The sequence below is a fragment of the Nelumbo lutea genome, chromosome 1 (assembly GCF_056320005.1).
Source record: "Nelumbo lutea isolate HS-2025 chromosome 1, American lotus-T2T, whole genome shotgun sequence".
NCBI lineage: Eukaryota > Viridiplantae > Streptophyta > Magnoliopsida > Proteales > Nelumbonaceae > Nelumbo > Nelumbo lutea.
In genome coordinates, this window is record NC_142684.1 from 173,833,924 (window position 1) to 173,853,082 (window position 19,159).

The 19,159-nt window shown below is 38.1% G+C and overlaps 1 protein-coding gene across 1 annotated transcript in view; it reads left to right on the forward strand.

The window, feature by feature from the left end:
- Positions 1-240: 240 nt before the first annotated feature.
- LOC148879279 (glycoside hydrolase family 2 protein) overlaps positions 241-19,159 on the forward strand; it is a 73,493-nt gene continuing 54,574 nt past the window's right edge. The window contains exons 1-6 of the mRNA XM_088960774.1: positions 241-821; positions 1,928-2,066; positions 3,091-3,318; positions 15,722-15,780; positions 16,442-16,490; positions 18,473-18,703. Coding sequence (XP_088816900.1) covers positions 676-821; positions 1,928-2,066; positions 3,091-3,318; positions 15,722-15,780; positions 16,442-16,490; positions 18,473-18,703 — 852 coding nt within the window. The 5' untranslated portion in view covers positions 241-675. The remainder of the gene's footprint in view (positions 822-1,927; positions 2,067-3,090; positions 3,319-15,721; positions 15,781-16,441; positions 16,491-18,472; positions 18,704-19,159) is intronic.

Consider the following 19,159-nt stretch of genomic DNA (forward strand, 5'->3'; position numbering starts at 1 on the left):
AGATGCATTGTGAGGTTTTGTGCGAGGAATAGATCCGGGCATAGGAATGGGTAAGGGAGAAGAGAGAGGGAGAGTAAAAAAGGAGAAAATCATAATAGGGAGAATGGAACTGGTGACGTGGACATGGTATGGATGGAGAGAGAGCTATTTAACTAGAATATGAGAGAGACTTTAGGGTCGAGGCTTTTTAGGAGATGAAAATAGAGTAGGTTTAAAATCTGTTAACTAAAACATGCAAATAAATATTTGCTAGATTAAAAATCACCGTTTTACGTCAGTGGTTCACGTTTTGCTTTGTTTTCTTAAATTTTTTTTTTAAGGTGCCAGTTCACTCACCATAGATTAAAAATCACCGTTGTTGCCGCAGACGTGAATTGGTAAGTGGTAGTGTGATAACAATCTCCTACCCGCAATTTTTGACGGGTGCAAGAAATTGATGCGACCATGGTCGTAGTTGATGCGGATGCGGAGTCCACCTGAATTTGCAGGCAAATAGACACGTAAACTGATTATCATACGCGTAATCACAATTATCCTGACACCACGAAAGGACACCCTGCTGTCTATTTCCTCTTCACCGGAGACCTTCACGTTTCACAGTCGGAGCTTGAGAAAATAAAACGAAGTCTACTCTTGGTCGTCTTGGTTTAGGGTTTAAAGATAAATCCGTAATAGATGGCTGTAATCGGCAAGACGAGGCTCGATTCAGGATGGCTTGCTGCAAGATCCACAGAAGTTAATCTCACAGGAGTTCAGCTCACCACAACTCACCCACCGACAGGGCCTTCGTCGCCTTGGATGCAGGCTGCTGTTCCTGGAACGTAATTGCATTGCACCTCTCTTATTTCTCAATCGGTTTGTTTAGTTGATTTGGTCTTAATTAGGTATTTGTAGTGAAATTGAGTTCCTCCGCTGCTACTGGTGAACTTAACTTGCTTCTCAATTCAAGGCATGTTGTTTTGTGTATGTGTTTTATCAATGCGAATATGTTACCATTTACTCATCTAGTGATCTTCAATGCAATTATGAAATTAAATATAGGTGTATACTTATTTAAGAAAATTTGATGTATTTATGAAGGACAAACAAGTGAATTACCTCAGAAGCTTCAATTTAAAATGGAGAAGATCAATTCTAGTACAATGTGAAAGAATGCAGATTATAAAGAGGTTATTCTTGCAAAGCCCAACTGATCATACATAATGTGATTATAAGCAGAAGTTGTTTGTTAGTGTGCTTTCTTTGCAACTAAAGTAATCAATTCCCTGAAGCAATCTTTGGAACTTAAAAGTTGACAGTTGTATCTATTGTTTCGGGCACCTATTTTCAGTTGGTGCTTGTCATCTCAGCAACCTTAAATTTTGTGCAATAATCATCCCCCCTCATCAGTCATACATTTGAAAGATTGCTTTCTGAGAGGGCTCAAGTATTGGTATGATTTGATTCAAAATGAACAATAAATAGCAACCCGACTATTGACCTAGTTGGAGATATTCTATAACATGATTGCTTCAATATAAACATAAAACTTTTGCTGGTATAAATATCTAATCAAAGGCTTGGAGCATATGATCTATTGGATTATGGTTCTATAAGCCTGAATACACGTTTTTAGCAAGTAAACATGATCTCATCTGATTGCACTCTTTGGTTAACTAAGATAATGATACCAAAGATAGACCGATAGAGTGACATGTTGGATTTCACAATAAGCATCATGTCGGCAAGATAATAGTGTTATGAGATAGTGTGACAGCTTTCTAGAAGTACTTCTCCCATGATTAATGCTTCTGATCTCTCTTCTGTTGCATGTGCATGACTTCTGCAATAAACAAATTGCACGTAAGGAATACTATAGTTTGCTTGATACTACTTTGTTGGAGTTTATTGCTTTCTGTATCCAGACTGATGGTGATTTGATTCACAGTGTTCTAGGAACCCTGTTAAAGAACAACCTTGTGCCGGATCCATTTTATGGGTTGGAGAATGAAGCTATCATAGATATTGCTGATTCTGGGAGGGAGTATTACACATTCTGGTTTTTTACAACATTTCAATGTAAACTGGTAAACAATCCTTTGACATGAATTGTCTTTTGGAAGTTCAATATGCCATGAAAACTTTTTTCTCTCTCTTTCTCTTTTTCTTTGTATTGTCTCTTGACCTGATGGGCCATTACTTGTTGTAATGGTAAAATCTCGGGCTGGCAAGCATGAAAATGTGGGTTTGAATCTGAGAGCGGTCACACACACACACATACACAAACACACACACACACACACAAAAAGATTAGGACCATATCCAGTCTACCCGTTCCAAGACCCCAGCTAGCTGGGACCAGCAATGGGTAATGACCTTGCCTTTTTATCTCGAACATATTATTCCCCCTTCATCTTCACAATGTGGGCAAGTGCTTACTGGGGGTTATCAAATCAAGGTTGCTGCAGAGGTTCCTCATTAATTACATGTTTATGCTGGCAGCTGTCTGGATATGTTAAAGATATTAGTTAGAGATTTAACTCATTTAGAGGCTGACTATCTGGGGCTGTTGCTTGGTGCAATGGTAAAACCTTAGGCTAACAAACATGAGAACCATGGATTTGAGCCTGAGTGCTGCACTTTGTGCAAAAGTGCTGAAGGTTAGGTCCATATCCAATCCACCTCCAAGACCTTGGATATGCAAGAGAAACATTGGGTAATGGATCTTACTGTTTAGAGGTCAACTGTTCATCCCCCTAAGAAGTTGAAATTGGTATGCCAAGTTTGCATTCCAGAATCTTGTTGATATGGATACTGGATTACTGGGGCAATCAATTTTGTTTGTTTTTTCTTTTCTCCTTTTGTTTTTCTAATATCATTATCTATAGTTTCAGTTTTAGATGTTGAAGACGCAAATAAAAGCTATTTGTTTTTGTTCTATTACCTTACAGAGTGTTTAGTAGGAAATTAGGTAAAAAGCTAGGTTTTGGATTTCTGAATTCTCATGACAGGGTTACAAGTGGTTATGTAGTTTGAATGGTTCTTTGTGGAGGAGCTTCTTTCTTTTTAATGTGTGTATATGCTGACAGGTTTCATCTTTATTTTTTGTAGTCAGGGAGTGAACATGTGGATCTCAATTTCCGTGCAATTAATTACTCTGCAGAAGTGTATTTGAATGGTCACAAAAATGTCCTGCCTAAGGGGATGTTTAGAAGACACTCCCTTGACGTTACTGATATTCTGCATCCCAATGGTCAAAATATGCTAGCGGTCCTTGTTCATCCTCCTGACCACCCTGGAAAAATTCCTCCAGAGGGGGGGCAAGGTGGTGATCATGAGGTATGCATATCCATTTTTCCAGCATGTTATGATTACTTGTAATTTGTTGCTTACACATGATTTGAAGTTAGATGTCCATTTGTAACATGGGAGATTATTACTTATGCCATGGAAAGGTTGACTATTTAAAAAATAAGAAATCTAACAGAACAGAACAGAACTGAAGTGAAAGAAGAGTAGGGAGAGAAGAAAGAAGAAGTGCGAGGGAATAAAAGAAGAATAATATATCTGTTTGGTGGAGATTTCTAACTTATCTCTCATCTATCAGGCAGCTGGATATAAATAGATTACTAGTAAGTTTCCAATTACATCAATAAACCTGTTAAGGAAAAATAAGGACTGAAGCGTATTTATTGCTTAATAATTCAAGAGAAATGTCCAAACTACCCTGCTGTCCATAACTATGTTAGTTACATATGTTTTTAACTAAAATAACATGGGACCACACTAACTAAACACTCCAACATAAATATTAATCTACGAAAATATATATTAATTGATGTGGACAGAAAGACAAATTACATGCAGTACCTCAAGTATACAACAATACGCACAAGAAATATCAAGCTGAAAACATCAAAATAAGTTGGATCTTTAGGGATTTCAGACCTGAACCTGAAGTAAAACTCCTCTTGGAATAGTTATGCTACAGTAACAATGGCAGCAAGCTGACCTCCCATGTGGATGCGCAGCGATGGAGGGATTGGAATGCCAAAATGGGTCGACTCTTCAAAACCCAAGCTCCCAATGCTTGAAAACCCTAGCTGGGGCTGAGCTACAGCTCAAACAAGAGAGAAATAACCAAAAAAGACCCCTACAGAAACAACCCCCTTCTCTTTTATAAGACTCACTGGCTTGCTGGACAAGCTAGTTAAAATATTTACACATAAGCCCCTAGAATGTTTCCCTCTCACCAACAACTCCTTAGGAACAAAACTAACGCCAAATGAACACCTAAAAGATGACTTTTGTTACTAAAAGACCCAAGAAACCAAAACCCAACAAAAATGCACCCAACTGCCCTGACCAAAAACCTGACTTATAAAATGACAAAAATACCCCTGATCCCAAACTGTCAACAAAGCTACCCAAAGACAAAAAATTGGGATCCCACTACAAAAAACATGCAAAACAGAATACATTCACACAAATTTTCACTTTTTTTGCCTCATCACATCATTCCCGTCGGGTTAAAAAGAGTTCGACCCCGTGCGAGCAACAACTTTAGTAGCCTTGCACATGTTTCCATCTTGTTTCATAAACTCCTCTTCACTAATCCAAGAGTTCTCAACTGATGGTTTCCCTTTCCACTTGACCAAGAACCTAAAATAGGCCCCATTTCGAGTGTTGGTAACTCGAACATCTTCTACACCATTTACTTGTTCAAACTCATTAGAACTACTGGCCCTTTGTGCTAGTCCTCGCCCATCCTTTGTTGCTGGTTCTTGCTTCCCATGGTAATCGATTAAAGAGGTCTGCTACATTAAAAATGGGTGAAATGGACAAATCAGCTGGTATCTCAATTTCATATGCATTGTCACCAAAGTGTCTCAGCACTTGACACAGACCAATTTTTTTCTGCTTATGGTAGTAGGTCCTAATGGGAAACCTCTCAGGCCACAAATAAACCATGACTAGATCGCCCTCATTAAACTCTTTCATCTGACGATGCTTATCCTTAGCTTCTTTATACCTTTAGTTGCTTTCTTCCATCTTTTGTCGTACATTCTCTTGAACCTCTCGAATGGATTTAGCTAAAGCTTCGACATCATCACTCACTCACCGCAACCCTGTTATAGGAGCTAGATCAACAACACTTTTAGGTGACCGACCGTACACAACTTCAAAAGGAGTCTTCCCTATAGATCTATTAACTGAATCATTGAAGGCAAATTCAGCTTGTGGTAGGATAAGATCCCATTGCTTTAAGTAGTCTCCAACTAGGCTCCTCAACAAGTTGCCTAAGCTTTGGTTAACCACTTCAGTTTGTCGATTTGTTTGTGGGTGAAATGTACTGCTATATTGTAGGGTAGTACCCATGCGCTTCCATAAAGTTCTCCAAAAATGGCTAAGGAATCTTGTGTCACGATTTGATGTGATAGATCTTGACAATCCATGCAACTGAACAACTTCTTTGAAAAAAAGTTAGCTACATGAGAAGCATCAGAAGTCTTTTGACAACAAATAAAGGGGGTCATTTTAGAGAAACAATCAACCACAACAAAAATAAAGTTTTTACGCCTAGCTGTTCTTAGCAACCCCAACACAAAATCCATAGTAATATCAGTCCATGGTGCTTCTGGTATGGGTAAGGGAAGATACAAACCTGTATTTTGATGCTACCCCTTAGATGTTTGGCACTTGTGACATCTATCAACATAATAGAACACATCATTTTGTAGTTTTGGCCAAAAGTACCTTTTGGAGACCATTTCAAGTGTCTTTTTGTGACCAAAATGTCCCTTGCAATGCAAATCAGATATGAGTAATGCTCTCAAGGATCCTGATGGAATACATAACCTATTGCCCATGAATAAGTAACCATTATTCTACACAAACTTGGCTCGAATATCCTTGTCACCTGCTGTATAGCTTCTACAGTAGGGCCAAAATAAGGGTCATCTTGGTATTGGTCTTTGATGGAGCTGAATCCCACAACATTAGTAGACATTGTTGACATCAAGTGAACTCTCCTACTAAGAGCATCAACTACCCGGTTTTTCTGTCAGCCTTATGCTTCAAAACAAGATTATATTCTTGTAGAAAGTCAACTCATTTAGTATGTCTTCCCTTTATCTTCTGTTGGGAGTTAAGGTGCTTCAATGCTTCATGGTTTGAATACAACATAAACTCCCATTGGATAAGATAATGCCTCCAAAAATTCAGCGCTTGCACAATGGCATAAAACTCAACATCATAAGTGGAATACCTCCTTCTAGCATCATTGAGTTTCTCACTAAAATAAGCAATTGGGCGACCTTCTTAGCTAAGGACAACTTCAATCCCAACATGAGATGCATCACATTCAACTTTAAAGAGCTTGTTAAAATCAGGTAAAGCCAATACCGGAGCCTTCATCATCCTCATCTTTAACTTTTGGAAGCTTTTCTCAGCTGCAGGAGTCCAAGTAAACTCACCTCCTTTCAAGCATTCAGTAATGGGTGCCACAATAGTGCTGAAATTCTTTATAAACTGACGATAAATTATTGCTAGCCCATGGAAACTACGAAATTCAGTTAAGGTCTTTGGTGTTGACCACTCTTGAATAGCTTGAACTTTTTCTTGATCCACCTCAATACCCTTGGCTGAAACAACATACCCCAAAAACACCAACCGATCTGTCATAAAATTGCACTTTTTCAAATTTATATATAACTGATTTTGTCTCAAGACTTCTAGGATCACTCTCAAGTTTCTTAAGTGGCTGTCATGATCTTTGTTGTGGATGAGTATGTCATCAAAATAAACTACCACAAACTTCCCCATGAACGGCCTTAAAACTTGGCTCATGAACCTCATAAAGGTGCTAGGAGCATTAGACAGCCCAAATGGCATAACTAGCCATTCATAAAGACCTTCCTTAGTCTTGAATGCAGTCTTCCACTCATCCCCCTCTCGGATACGAATTTGATGGTATCCACTCTTCAGATCTATCTTTAAAAGGACTTGTGAGCCGGCCAATGTGTCTAACACGTCATTAAGGTGGGGTATGGGAAGCCTGCATTTAACTGTAATCTTGTTAATGGCACGACTGTCAACACACATACGCCAACTACTGGTGTAAGCAATGTAGAGACAGTGAAATCTAGTCGTAGGGCTATTTTTGTTCTTTTACTTTTCTTTTCTGTATATCTCTCTTTGTATAATATCTCATGTATATTAAGGGTAGATCTGTCCTTTTACAACTTAATATAAATATTTGTTTTAGGGTGTTGATTGAGACAAGTTGTCACACCCACCATTCCACTGTGTTGTCTCTCTCTCTCTTTCTCAGTTTTTTGATCTGACTCTGACATGGTATTAGAGCAAGTCACGATCTGATCTGCGAGTGACTACTTCCTCACCTCTTTCTTATCTGTTATCTAAGTACTCCCTAACAGTATTTGGGAGGCTCTTGAGTGCTCTTAAATCCGATTTCTGAAGCTGCTTTTAATTAGAACTCGACAAACTCTGTTCCTGGACTACTGCACCACCATATTTCTCTTTCGGATTGGATCTCCCTCTAGAAGCATCGGATCAGGCTGAAACTTTAGATCTAGTGTCACCCAGGGCAGATTTACTGTTTCCAATTGGTTTGGTTTGAATCGGATTTGATCTAGAAGGGTTTTGAGCCACTTCAGAGTTCGACAGACCCTTACAATTTCCTTTTATGGACATTGACTGAAAGGTACTTTATTATTCTATTGTTTTGAACACTTCTCTCTGTGGTTTTTCTTGCTCTTGTGATTCAATGGCATCGGAAAGAATGGAAGTTCTCCCCATCAAGTTTAATGGTACGAACTATGCACTTTGGAAATTCAATTTCCAATTTCATGTGGAGGCGAAAGGTCTCTGGGGATATTTGGATGGATCAGTAGTTAAACCTGATGATTCGGACATCAAGGGTCTTAATCAGTGGAGAATTGATAATGCAAAAATTGCATCTTGGATCTTAGGATCCGTCGAAATTGATATTGCAATTCCTATGAGAGGATACAAGACTGCCTGTGAGATGTATGAGTATCTCGAAAGAGTATATCAGCAATCAAACACCTCAAGACAATACTGGATAGAGGTTGACTTCTTCTCTTATTATCAAGGGAAAGAAAGGTCCAAGAGTACTATGCTGGGTTTATTAACCTTTGGACCGAATATGAGCTTGTTCACATGGGGAATGGTTATTTAGAATGTTGTGTTTATTATATGAAGGAACATTTCGATAGAAGAAAGATTATAAACTTCCTAATGCATCTCAGACCTGAATTCGAAGTTGTTAGATCAAATATCCTGAGTCGAGGAACATTTCCTGACTTGGATACTATTCTCGGTGAAATTCTGAGGGCCGAAACCAGATTTGCCACACAGACTACTCTGGATGGAAGGAAAGAGTCTAACATTGATACGATCTTTCTAGCAACAAAACCAAAAGGGAAGAATGACTTCTCTAAAATACAATGCTATGAATGTAAGGAGTTAGGACATATTGTTTCTCACTACAAGAAAAAGAATACATGCACCTACTGTAAGCAGGTTGGCCATATTATCACTGAATGCCCCACTCGGCCTCAGAAAAGCAGTGGATCAAATAAGAAGAAAGGAAGCTACAAGGCTTATCAGACAGGTGTAGATGGATCAGATGCAGCATCTTTCGTTACTTCTGTGACTGGACAGAATGACACCTCAGGTAGCATTTCTAAAGAATGAATTCGACAACTCATGTCCTCTATTATCTCTTCAGCCTTCTCTGCTATGGGCTTGTCTGGTAAGTCTCCTACCTACTATCCCTCACCGAACCATCTATGGTACATTGACTCAGGAGCCTCTAACTATATGACAGGGGCCACTCTTGGTCAATGTCCTAAACCCCATATCTCCAATAAACACATTGTTACCGCTAATGGTGAGAAATTAGATATACTTGAATGTGATGGTTTATATTTATCTACTTGTAAGTCATCTCCATTTCATTTGTCCAAAACCCTATTTGTACCTAAGCTTACGACCAATTTAATTTCAGTTGGCCAATTTGTAGAGGAAGGTAACAATGTCTCATTTAGTTTTGATGGTTGTTTGGTACATGATCGACAAATTGGGGAGGTGAAGGGGAAGGGGCATAGACTGGGAAGGTAAACTATCTTAACTTCCCAACATAAAAGTGGCAACAAAATACAAAAAATGTGCCCAAAACAAAGAATCCTTAGCCACCCCTTGCTTTGCTAACCCATCAGCCATTGAGTTAGCACTTCTCGTCACCCAATTGTATTGCACCTCTAAGTCCTTACACAACCAATTCAATTTTTTTCTTCTCATTGTTGTAGCTCCACAAGCCACTGATATCTCCTTTCACTTGGGCCTATTTTCTTCGAAAGAAATTTGAAGTGTACTCTGTATTTCAGCACTTTCACACCTATGTTGCCACTCAATTTGATGCCTGAATTTGTGTGCTACGATCGGATTTAGGGGGAGAGTATATTGATGGAGATTTCCAGAACTACTTAAAACAACATGGAATTCAAACCCAAAAATCTTGTCCAGGCAGCCCACAACAAAATGGGGTTGCAGAAAGGAAAAATGGGCATATCTTGAGTGTAGTCAGAACCCTTCCTTTTATAGGATTCCCACGTACCCTCTTGGTTTTGGGTGGAGGTGGCCAACACTGCTGTGTATCTCATAAATCATCTTCCGTCATTAGTTTTGAACAACTCATCTCTTTTTCAATCCCTCTTCCACAAATCCCCAGACCTATCCATGCTCAGAGTATTCAGATGTGCTTATTTTGTCCACCTTGCACCCCATGAATGCACGAAGTTAACTACACAAGCAGCTTTGTGCACCTTTATGGGGTATAGCTCTGAACATAAAGGGTATCTCTGCTATGACCCTTTGGTTCGTCGTCTTCAAATTTCTTGTAATGTAGTTTTTCTTGAAAGTGTCATTTTTTGAACATATTGTGAAGTTCCTAGCTCCTTCTGTTTCCTTATTGCATAATTTTGATTTGACAGGTATATCAGATACTCCATTGTCACCTCCGCAACAACTTGACACCTACTTCAGGAAGCAACGGCATTCTTCAGTCTCCACCCCCCCTCTGCTCTGCCTCTAGTTGTTGATCCGGTCACTCCAGCTACCTCAATAAGTGTTCAAGACCTTCCCTTTGAACCTATTGTTCCTACTTTACGCTGTTCCTCTAAAATTTCTCGTCTATCTAACCGTTATGGTTATTAACCAGACCATAGCTCATTTTCTGCCATTTTATCTACCACAAACATTCCCAGATCTTATCAGTAGACTGTAGTAGAACCACACTGGAAAGATGTAATGGATTCTGAGATTTGAGCTCTTCTAGAGATTGACACTTGGAACCTAGTCAAAGCTCCACCTGTGACATCTCTCATAGGAAGCCGATGGGTCTATTCTGTGAAACTAAATCTGATGGAAGCCTAGACAGATACAAAGCTAGGCTTGTTGCATAGGGTTACAAACAGGAATATGGGATAGACTATGAGATTTTTTCTCCTGTAGCTAAGATGACCATTGTACAACTTTTGATGGCTGTGTCTGCAGTCAAACAATGGACAATTCATCAGATGGATGTCAAGAATGCTTTTCTCGGGAATTGAAAGAGACAGTTTACATGAAGCCTCCTCTGGGATATTGTACATATCTGCAGCTTGTTTGTCATATGAAGAAGCCACTTTATGGCCTGAGGCAAGCTCCTAGGGCCTGGTTTGAGAAGTTCAGATCTGTCATCACTGATGCTGGCTTTATTCAGAGTTCTTCTGATTATTCCTTGTTCACCTTAAGGCGGAAGCAAGGATTAACGATATTACTTATTTATGTTGATGGTATATTCATTATAGGGGATGACATAGAAGGAATTTCTAGACTACAATAGTTACTTAGTGAATCCTTCAAGATGAAGGACTTGGGACCGTTGACATATTTCTTGGGCCTTGAGGTGAGCAGAAATTCTTGAAGCTACTTTGGTAATCAACATAAGTATGCGGTTGATCTGGTTAAACTAGCAAATCTTAGTGATTCTAAGATTGTGGACACTCCGCTAGAACTGAATTTGAAACTCAACAAAGATGATGGGTCTCCCCTTGAAGATCCTACCCTTTATTGTCAGCTAGTGGGCGGTTTAATCTATCTCACCATGATTCGGCTGGACATATCTTATGTAGTTTAGATAGTAAGTCAGTTTGTGTCTTTTACGAGACAACCACATTTATCTGTAGTTCATCGGATTGTAAGATATGTACGGGGCACACTGTCACATGGGATATTCTTCTCCTCATCATCTCCCATTCATCTTATGGCCTATGCAGATGCTGATTGGGCCGGATGCCCTAACACCCAACGGTCCACAACTGGCTGGTGTGTCTTCCTATGCAACTCCCTAATCTCATGGAAGTGCAAGAAACAAGCTACTGTATCCAAATCTTCCACTGAAGCTGAATACAGGGCTATGCCTTTTGTGTGTAGTGAGATCATATGGCTTTAGGCTCTTCTATTTGAAATACTAAGTGAGCCACCATTGTTTGTTCCTCTTTATGCAGACAATATCAGTGCAATCAAAATTGCATCCAACCCTGTCTTCCATGAGTGCACCAAACACATAAAAGTTGATTGCCACTTCATACGCAATCTCTTTCTTAAGGGTACCGTATCTCTTCCTCATGTCTCCTCCGAGCTTCAACTGGCAAACTTGTTAACTAAAGCAATGACACGGGCTCAACATCTATTTCTCATGGACAAACTGATGCTTATTCCTAGGCATCAGTTTGAGGGGGAATGTAGAGACAATAAAATCTAGCTGTAGGGCTATTTTTTTACCTTTACTTTTCTTTTCTATATATCTCTCTTTGTATTATATCTCTCATGTATATTAAGGGCAGATTTGCCCTTTTACAACTTAATATAAATATTTCTTTTAGGGTGTCAACTGACACAAGTTGTCACATCCACCATTCAATTGCGTTGTCTCTCTCTCTCTTTTTCTTTCTCAGTTTTTCGATCTGACTCTGACAAGCAAAGCTGGTACAACACATGGGCTTAAGCTCTCACGGATCAACCCCTTCTTCAACAACTCTGTTACTTGTCTTTGGAGCTCCTCATGCTCCTTAGGACTCATTCTATAAGGGGGTAGTTTAGGCAATGCTGCTCCTGGCATTAAATCTATATGATGTTGTACATCTCTTAGGGGAGAAAGGCCATTGGGTAATTCTTCAGGCATCACATCAACATACTCATGAAGTAGCTTCTTCACCAACTATGGGACAGGTGTTTCTTTGCTAACTTCTTTCGTAACCAGCACGTAAACAACATCCAAATTCCCATATTCTTGAGCCAACTTATTTGAGGTGAAGGGAGTAGTGGTTGGCTTTGTTTCCTTATTTGGAAATGAATCAAGTTGCATTGGTTTAAGAGTTATCTTCTTATTGTCTTTCACAAAGCTGTATGTGTTCTTGTCCCCATAATGAGTAGTCTTACGGTCATATTGCCATGGGTGACCCAAGAGAATATGACATGCATCCATTGGGACATCACACTATACCGATTCTTCAAATGTATTACCAATAGAAAAATTAACTAGGCATTTAGAAGAAACTCTTACCTCATTTCCTTTGTTGACCCATAGAATATGATATGGTCGGGGGTGTTGAACAATCTTGAGCTGTAATTTATCCACCATCTTTTGAGAAACAAGATTCTCACTACTCCCACTGTCAATAATCAGGTTACACAACTTCCCACTAGCTATACAACGTGTTCTAAAGATATTCTTTCTCATCCAGTCCCCTGGTAGTGGTTCTTGAGGTGCAATCATAGAGTGCCGTATCACTAGAGCCTCACCCTCAATATTCTCATCCAAGTTTTCTTCCTCTAAAGCATTAGCTCCAATAGCTTCAGCCACTTGCCCATCCTCAACATGGCCTATATCATCTTGTTGTTCATCAGTGACTTCATCAACCAGATGTGTTTGCTCTTCAATCATTCTCTTAGGACATTCGTTTGAATGATGTCCCAACTCCATACACCTAAAAAATCTAATAGTAGGCTGCCCTTGACTGCTCTTTGTTGCATTTGAAGTCCCTTGGACTGTAGGGTGTGTTTGGTTGATCACAGAACCCCTACCAGCCCCAACACTTCGACCTACTGATGAAGATGTACCTTGGACAACACTTAGCCTCCACCCTGAGCTCTGACTCAATTGAGCTTCAACCTTTAGAGCTAGCTGATATGCACCTTTATCTTATACGGGCAATGTAGGCTGATTTGATCTTGTATTGGCAACATCAAACCATTGATATATCTACTAACTTTTTGTTGATCAGTTTCTAACATATTACTCCGAAGAGTTAATCTATTAAACTCTTTTCTGTACTCCTTCACACACTTTTCCCATTGCCTTAAATTCTGCACCCTTTGATAAAGAGTTCGCTCATAGTCTGGTGGTAAGAATTGGGATTTCAGCTTCTCTTTCATTCTTCCCCAGGAACTAGCCTTTCTTTTCCCCTTCCTTTCTCTGTCTCTTTGGTAAATTTTCCACCAATCTAAGGATGTCCCATGCATCTTGGCTGTTACAAGCTTCACTTTTCTTTCTTCATTTATTTATTTCCAATCAAAATAATTTTCAATACTGTCCAACCAAGCTAGAAGCTCTTTAGGTTCCAACTCACCATCAAACTCGGAAATATGAAGTTGAACACCATGACCTTGATTGTATTGTAAAGCTTGCACTATTCGGTCTTTCCACCGCTGGTTGTTATTCCTTTCATGCTGATCACCTTCAGGTTGTTTAATGTCTTTACTTGATTCTTCACTAATAATGTCAACGAGTTGCTCATCAACTCTAGGAGCTTGTCTTCTTCTTCCTAGCCCCAAATCATTTGCTACATCACCATCCTAGTAGCATTTTGAGCTACAAGTTGAGAAAGATGTTCAATCTATTCTTACAGTCCTCTTATAGCCCCTTGGAAAACCTCTACGGTGACATGTTATGGTCTTCTACCACCCCTACCACGTCCACCCCTTGCAGCCATGATAATATAGAAAACACAAGAAGGAGATGAAGTTTGAAGCAAACCCAAGGAAATAACTTGCTCTGATACCACTTGATGTGGATAGAAAGGCAAATTACATGCAGTACCTCAAGTATACAGCAATGCGCACAAGAAATGCTAAGCTGAAAACAGCAAAATAAGTTGGATCTTTGGGGATTTCAGACTTGAACCTGAAGTAAAACTCCTCCTGGAACAGTTCTGCTACAGTAACGATAGCAGCATGCTGGCCTCCCGTGCGGACGTGCAGCAATAGAGGGATTGAAAGGTGCCAAAATGGGTCGACTCTTCAAAACCCAAGCTCCCAATGCTTGAAAACCCTAGCTGGGGCTAAGCTACAGCTCAAACAAGAGAGAAAGAACCAAAAAAGATCCCTACAACAACCCCCTTCTCTTCTATAAGATTCACTGGCTTGCTGGATAAGCTAGTTAAAATATTTACACATAAGCCCCTAGAATGTTTCCCTCTCACCAACAACTCCTTAGGAACAAAACTAACTTCAAATGAACGCCTAAAAGATAACTTTTGTTACAAAAAGACCCAAGAGGCCAAAACCCAACAAAAATGCACCCAATTGCCCCTGACAAAAAATCTGACTTATAAAATGACGAAAATACCCTGGTCCCAAACTGTCAACAAAGCTACCCAAAGACAACAATTTGGGATCCCACTACAAAAAACATGCAAAACAGAATACATTCACACATTTTTTTTTTCACTTTTTTTTTGCCTCATCACATCATTAATATTTTAAAAAATATAAAAGGACATGCTTTTATAGATAATTATATCATTATAAGGTGATAAATTGATGCTTATAAAGTGATTACACCATTTTAAGATGGTATCTTTGTCAACTTAGAATAAATTTAAGGGATTAAAAATATTATATATTATCCATTTTTGATATTTTAATTATAAGAACTATTTTATTATGTTTTATCTAATACAAAAGTTATGCCTTACATAAATACATATGACTATGCTTCCTATGCTATTATAATGCTTATCTTCTTGTAAAAGTAGTCAAGGCATCACAAGGGGGATTAGGTGCCCTTGGCTGGGCACCTCGCCTAAATGCCTCAAATTATAGCAACAAGGCACCTGTCTAGGCAACAAAAATGACAAGGTGGGTGCCTTATTATAATATAACTCATATTGTTTTTCTTACTAATATTTCTGTTAAAACATTCTATTATATACTAAATATATCCATAATTTGTTTTAAAGTTTTACTATTGAAATTTAAAAGATCAAAGGATTTTGAGAAGAGAGAAAGAAAGAAAGAATAGAAACATAAAATGGTTTTTTCCACTCTATTGTGCATATGAAGTCCTGAAAATTGTAAATATGAAATTTATACAACTATGATCCTGTCTGATATGTAATTGTATGATTGTATCAAACCGCAGATGCTCTATGACTCCTATTATGCTAACAAGTCCACAAATATAATTTCTTTTTTGTACTTTGTATATATTCTGCTTTGTGGAACCATATGCTTTGTGAATATGTAGTATAGAGATGAACATAGGTGGTTATATGTATGTGTTGATATCTATATCCATGAATGTATTTTTGTGCATGCATACATGGATATTGTTTGATTGCTTCCTGAAATTATCTCCTTTACATGTTAGATTGGAAAGGATGTTGCTGCACAATATGTTGAGGGCTGGGACTGGATGGCTCCTATTAGGTAGAAACTCCATTATTCTGGTCAGAGTATGTTTGTTTGGTTTTCCTCATTTCACTTGCTCTTATTTCCATTAAATTTGTACCCTTGAAATTCCTATATAAGATTTACTTGAATAATTGGAACTTTAATTACTTTTGACAGAATAGTTGTTAGATGACTCTTTGTAACCCACCCTTTTTAAATAGGCAGGGTGGTTGATCGTTATTGTTCTGCTCATTTTTCTCTCCTTTAGAATAATGCTTGTTATCTCGTTTTGAAAATTTAGAGGGTAAATTGCTTAAGCCCTGGAGGGAGTTTTTTTTGCCACGTTTAAAACATAGGGGAGGCTAAAGCAATTGTCAGAAAACATAGGGGAGGTTTTAGCAATTTACCCTAAAACTTATCCTATATTTAAGATGTAGTGTACAAAGGTACATATCAATGTTATTAACTGCACCAGCCTGAGAATGAGTGAATAGAAATAGGTCCTTTGGCTGTGGCTGAACAACTTCAAATATGGTATCTTGATGATAACACAAGATTATATATATATATATATATATATATTGTGATCAGTATGATAAAACAAGACTATATGTGCATATTATCAGTGTGTCCTTAAGATTTTTCTTCTCTTAGATTCTTCCTACTTTAGTAGTATTTAATTTAGTATTATTTTCAGGGATAGGAATACTGGCATCTGGGATGAAGTATCATTGTCTGTTACAGGGGTAAGCTTTCATCTGGAATTCTTAATTTCCTTTAGATATTGTTATAGAATTGATAATTTTCTGATTTCTTATTTATAACAAAAGTTCCTCCTTGGGTGCAACTTGGATCGGAGTGGGTCGGGTTAAGGTAAATCCTAGCTCAATTCAATGTGTTTAACTCTGAATTTTAATCCTGAATTCCTAACCTAGTCAGGTTTTCAACTTGATGTTCCTAACCCCAATCAGAACTGATGAAGGGTTGGTCTAGTAGGTATCAGGTTGGGACCTTGGTAACTGAGTCACACATATATGCAGAAACATACATTACGTGCATGGACATTTTGCGTACACATATAATGCATGGAACTCATATAATAATATTTTACAGAGTCACCACTTGTCATCCTTATCTTTGCTTTGGATAAATACTTTTATGTATGTGTTGGGTTTAGGGTGCTGAAGGCCTCAACCCCAACCCCTAACCAAACCCAATTTATCTGTTGCAATTTTCAAACCTTGATCCTAGGCTGGCTTTCTACCCATTGCAACCAAATCTTTTTTTTTTTTTTTCCAATTGGCAGCAATACAACTTTGTGAATTTTTTTTTTTTGATCACTTGGAGAAGACTTAGGATACAAGAAAAATACAAATCAAAATTTAAAGTTACATGTCCATAAAAGAAAAGATATATGAAACAGAGCATGGGGCAGCTATTGCAAAGTGACCATTTTGTTTCTTGTTTGTTGTCAATTAACAGAAAATCCAGTCCTTCAGTAGATTGTATTTGTACATATTTTTCTTGAAGCATTTATTTGCATTTATTTGTTGAATTATTCAGTATATTGCATAGATAATTGAAGAACTAAAAAGTGCCAGAAAGATATTTGTTTATTTTTTCAATTATTGTTCCCCATGTTACTGTGTATTGCCATTAGAATCTAAACATATGACACAAAGTTCTTAATTGGATAAAAAACAATATGCCTCTCAATTTAAGCTTGAACAAGATATTGAAGGAAAGAAGATTCAGACAGGTTGAAACACTGAAGCAACAATATGTATATATATATATATATATTACATTACCGATTTATGTGCCTTGCACCCCATATTATTTCTATGTACCTCAGATTGCCAATCTGTCATCCAAATGGTTAGCTGACCTTGGAATCCGACTAAGTTGAGCTTTAGTTTTTGAAGATAATTTTGAGATTTCTGTCAGCATATTCCTGTACTTCCAGGTCCCCACAGCATTGTTCTTCACCGAAGCAATTTCAACTTTGGAATCTCCTTCAACCTGTAGTCCTTTGTATTTGAGTGACTTGACAAGCCTAGGATGGTAGGACCATCTTGCACTCTGCCCATAATTCTGCTCTAACTGATCTCAGCCCTAGTAAACCATGTATAGGTGCAATTTTACCTTGATAAAGGAACACACTAATCTTTTTAGACATGGGCTGACCAATCTCGGGTAATGGATCCCGAATCAATCATCTAAATTCATGCCAGAGCATTAGTATGTTGACCTTGATGAGGTGGAATGGAAGAACAGGCTTAAATTAGCTGATCCCTTGTGGTTGGGATAAGATTTTGTTGAGTTGAATTTGAGCATGATCTACCTTAGATCACTAATCTGGAGTTCTTGAGTAATTGAAGGTTTTCTGGGTTGAGATTAGACAACATGTCAACACAAATAACTTATTATTTTTTTAAAACTTCTATTGCTATTATTGTTATTACTATTATTATTTTTAAAATATTTAGTAGAACATAGATTTAGGTTTAACTACTTAGTGGGGCTAATTATATGTTGTGTCTCCTGCCTCACACATCAATGGATTGACAGAACCTTCTTCTCTCACACATTCAGTTTTCATTACACAATAAAGGGTGGTACTTATAATACTACCATTTTCCTACTTAGGTGCCATAAATTATGCCATATTATTTGATAGACTATCGTTTCCTTGGTGATATATGACCATTTGGTACAATGGGTGCAGCCAGTTAAAATATCTGATCCTCACCTGGTATCGTCATTCTTTGACAATTATAAGAGGGCATATCTGCATACAACTACTGAGTTGGAAAATAGAAGTGCATGGGTTGCTGAATGTTTATTGAATATCCAAGTGACAACGGAACTGGAAGGAAGAATTTGCTTAGTTGAGCATCTACATACTCAAAACTTGTCAATTCCTCCTGGGGCACATGTTCAATATACATTTCCTCCGGTCAGTAGTATGTCGTTTTTATTTTGTTTGTTGGAGTTCATAAAGTAAACCAATATGCTTCAGCTTATATACCATTGAAGATTATCGATTATCCTTACTTAGTAGGATGAATAGTTTTTTGATTGGACCTCTGTTCTATATCATTCTGATATTTATTTTATGACATTCTTGAACTCTATGAATGACTTGATTCTTTTTTTTTTATGGTAAAGTAAACATCTTGTTAAAAAAGGAAATAACAGTATAACATAATCTATGACTTTATTCTTTTCTTTATGGTAGTATAAAAAGAGCAGCCCTGTGCACGAGGGACAGATGTAACGGCTTTACCCCTGAACTACAAGTTCAGGCAATAACTGATTTCCTTCCCCTACAGACAATGTGGGATCTATGAAACGGCATCCGACTTTATTTTGTATGTGCCTTTTAATGGGTCTCAACATGTCTGTAAGGTGG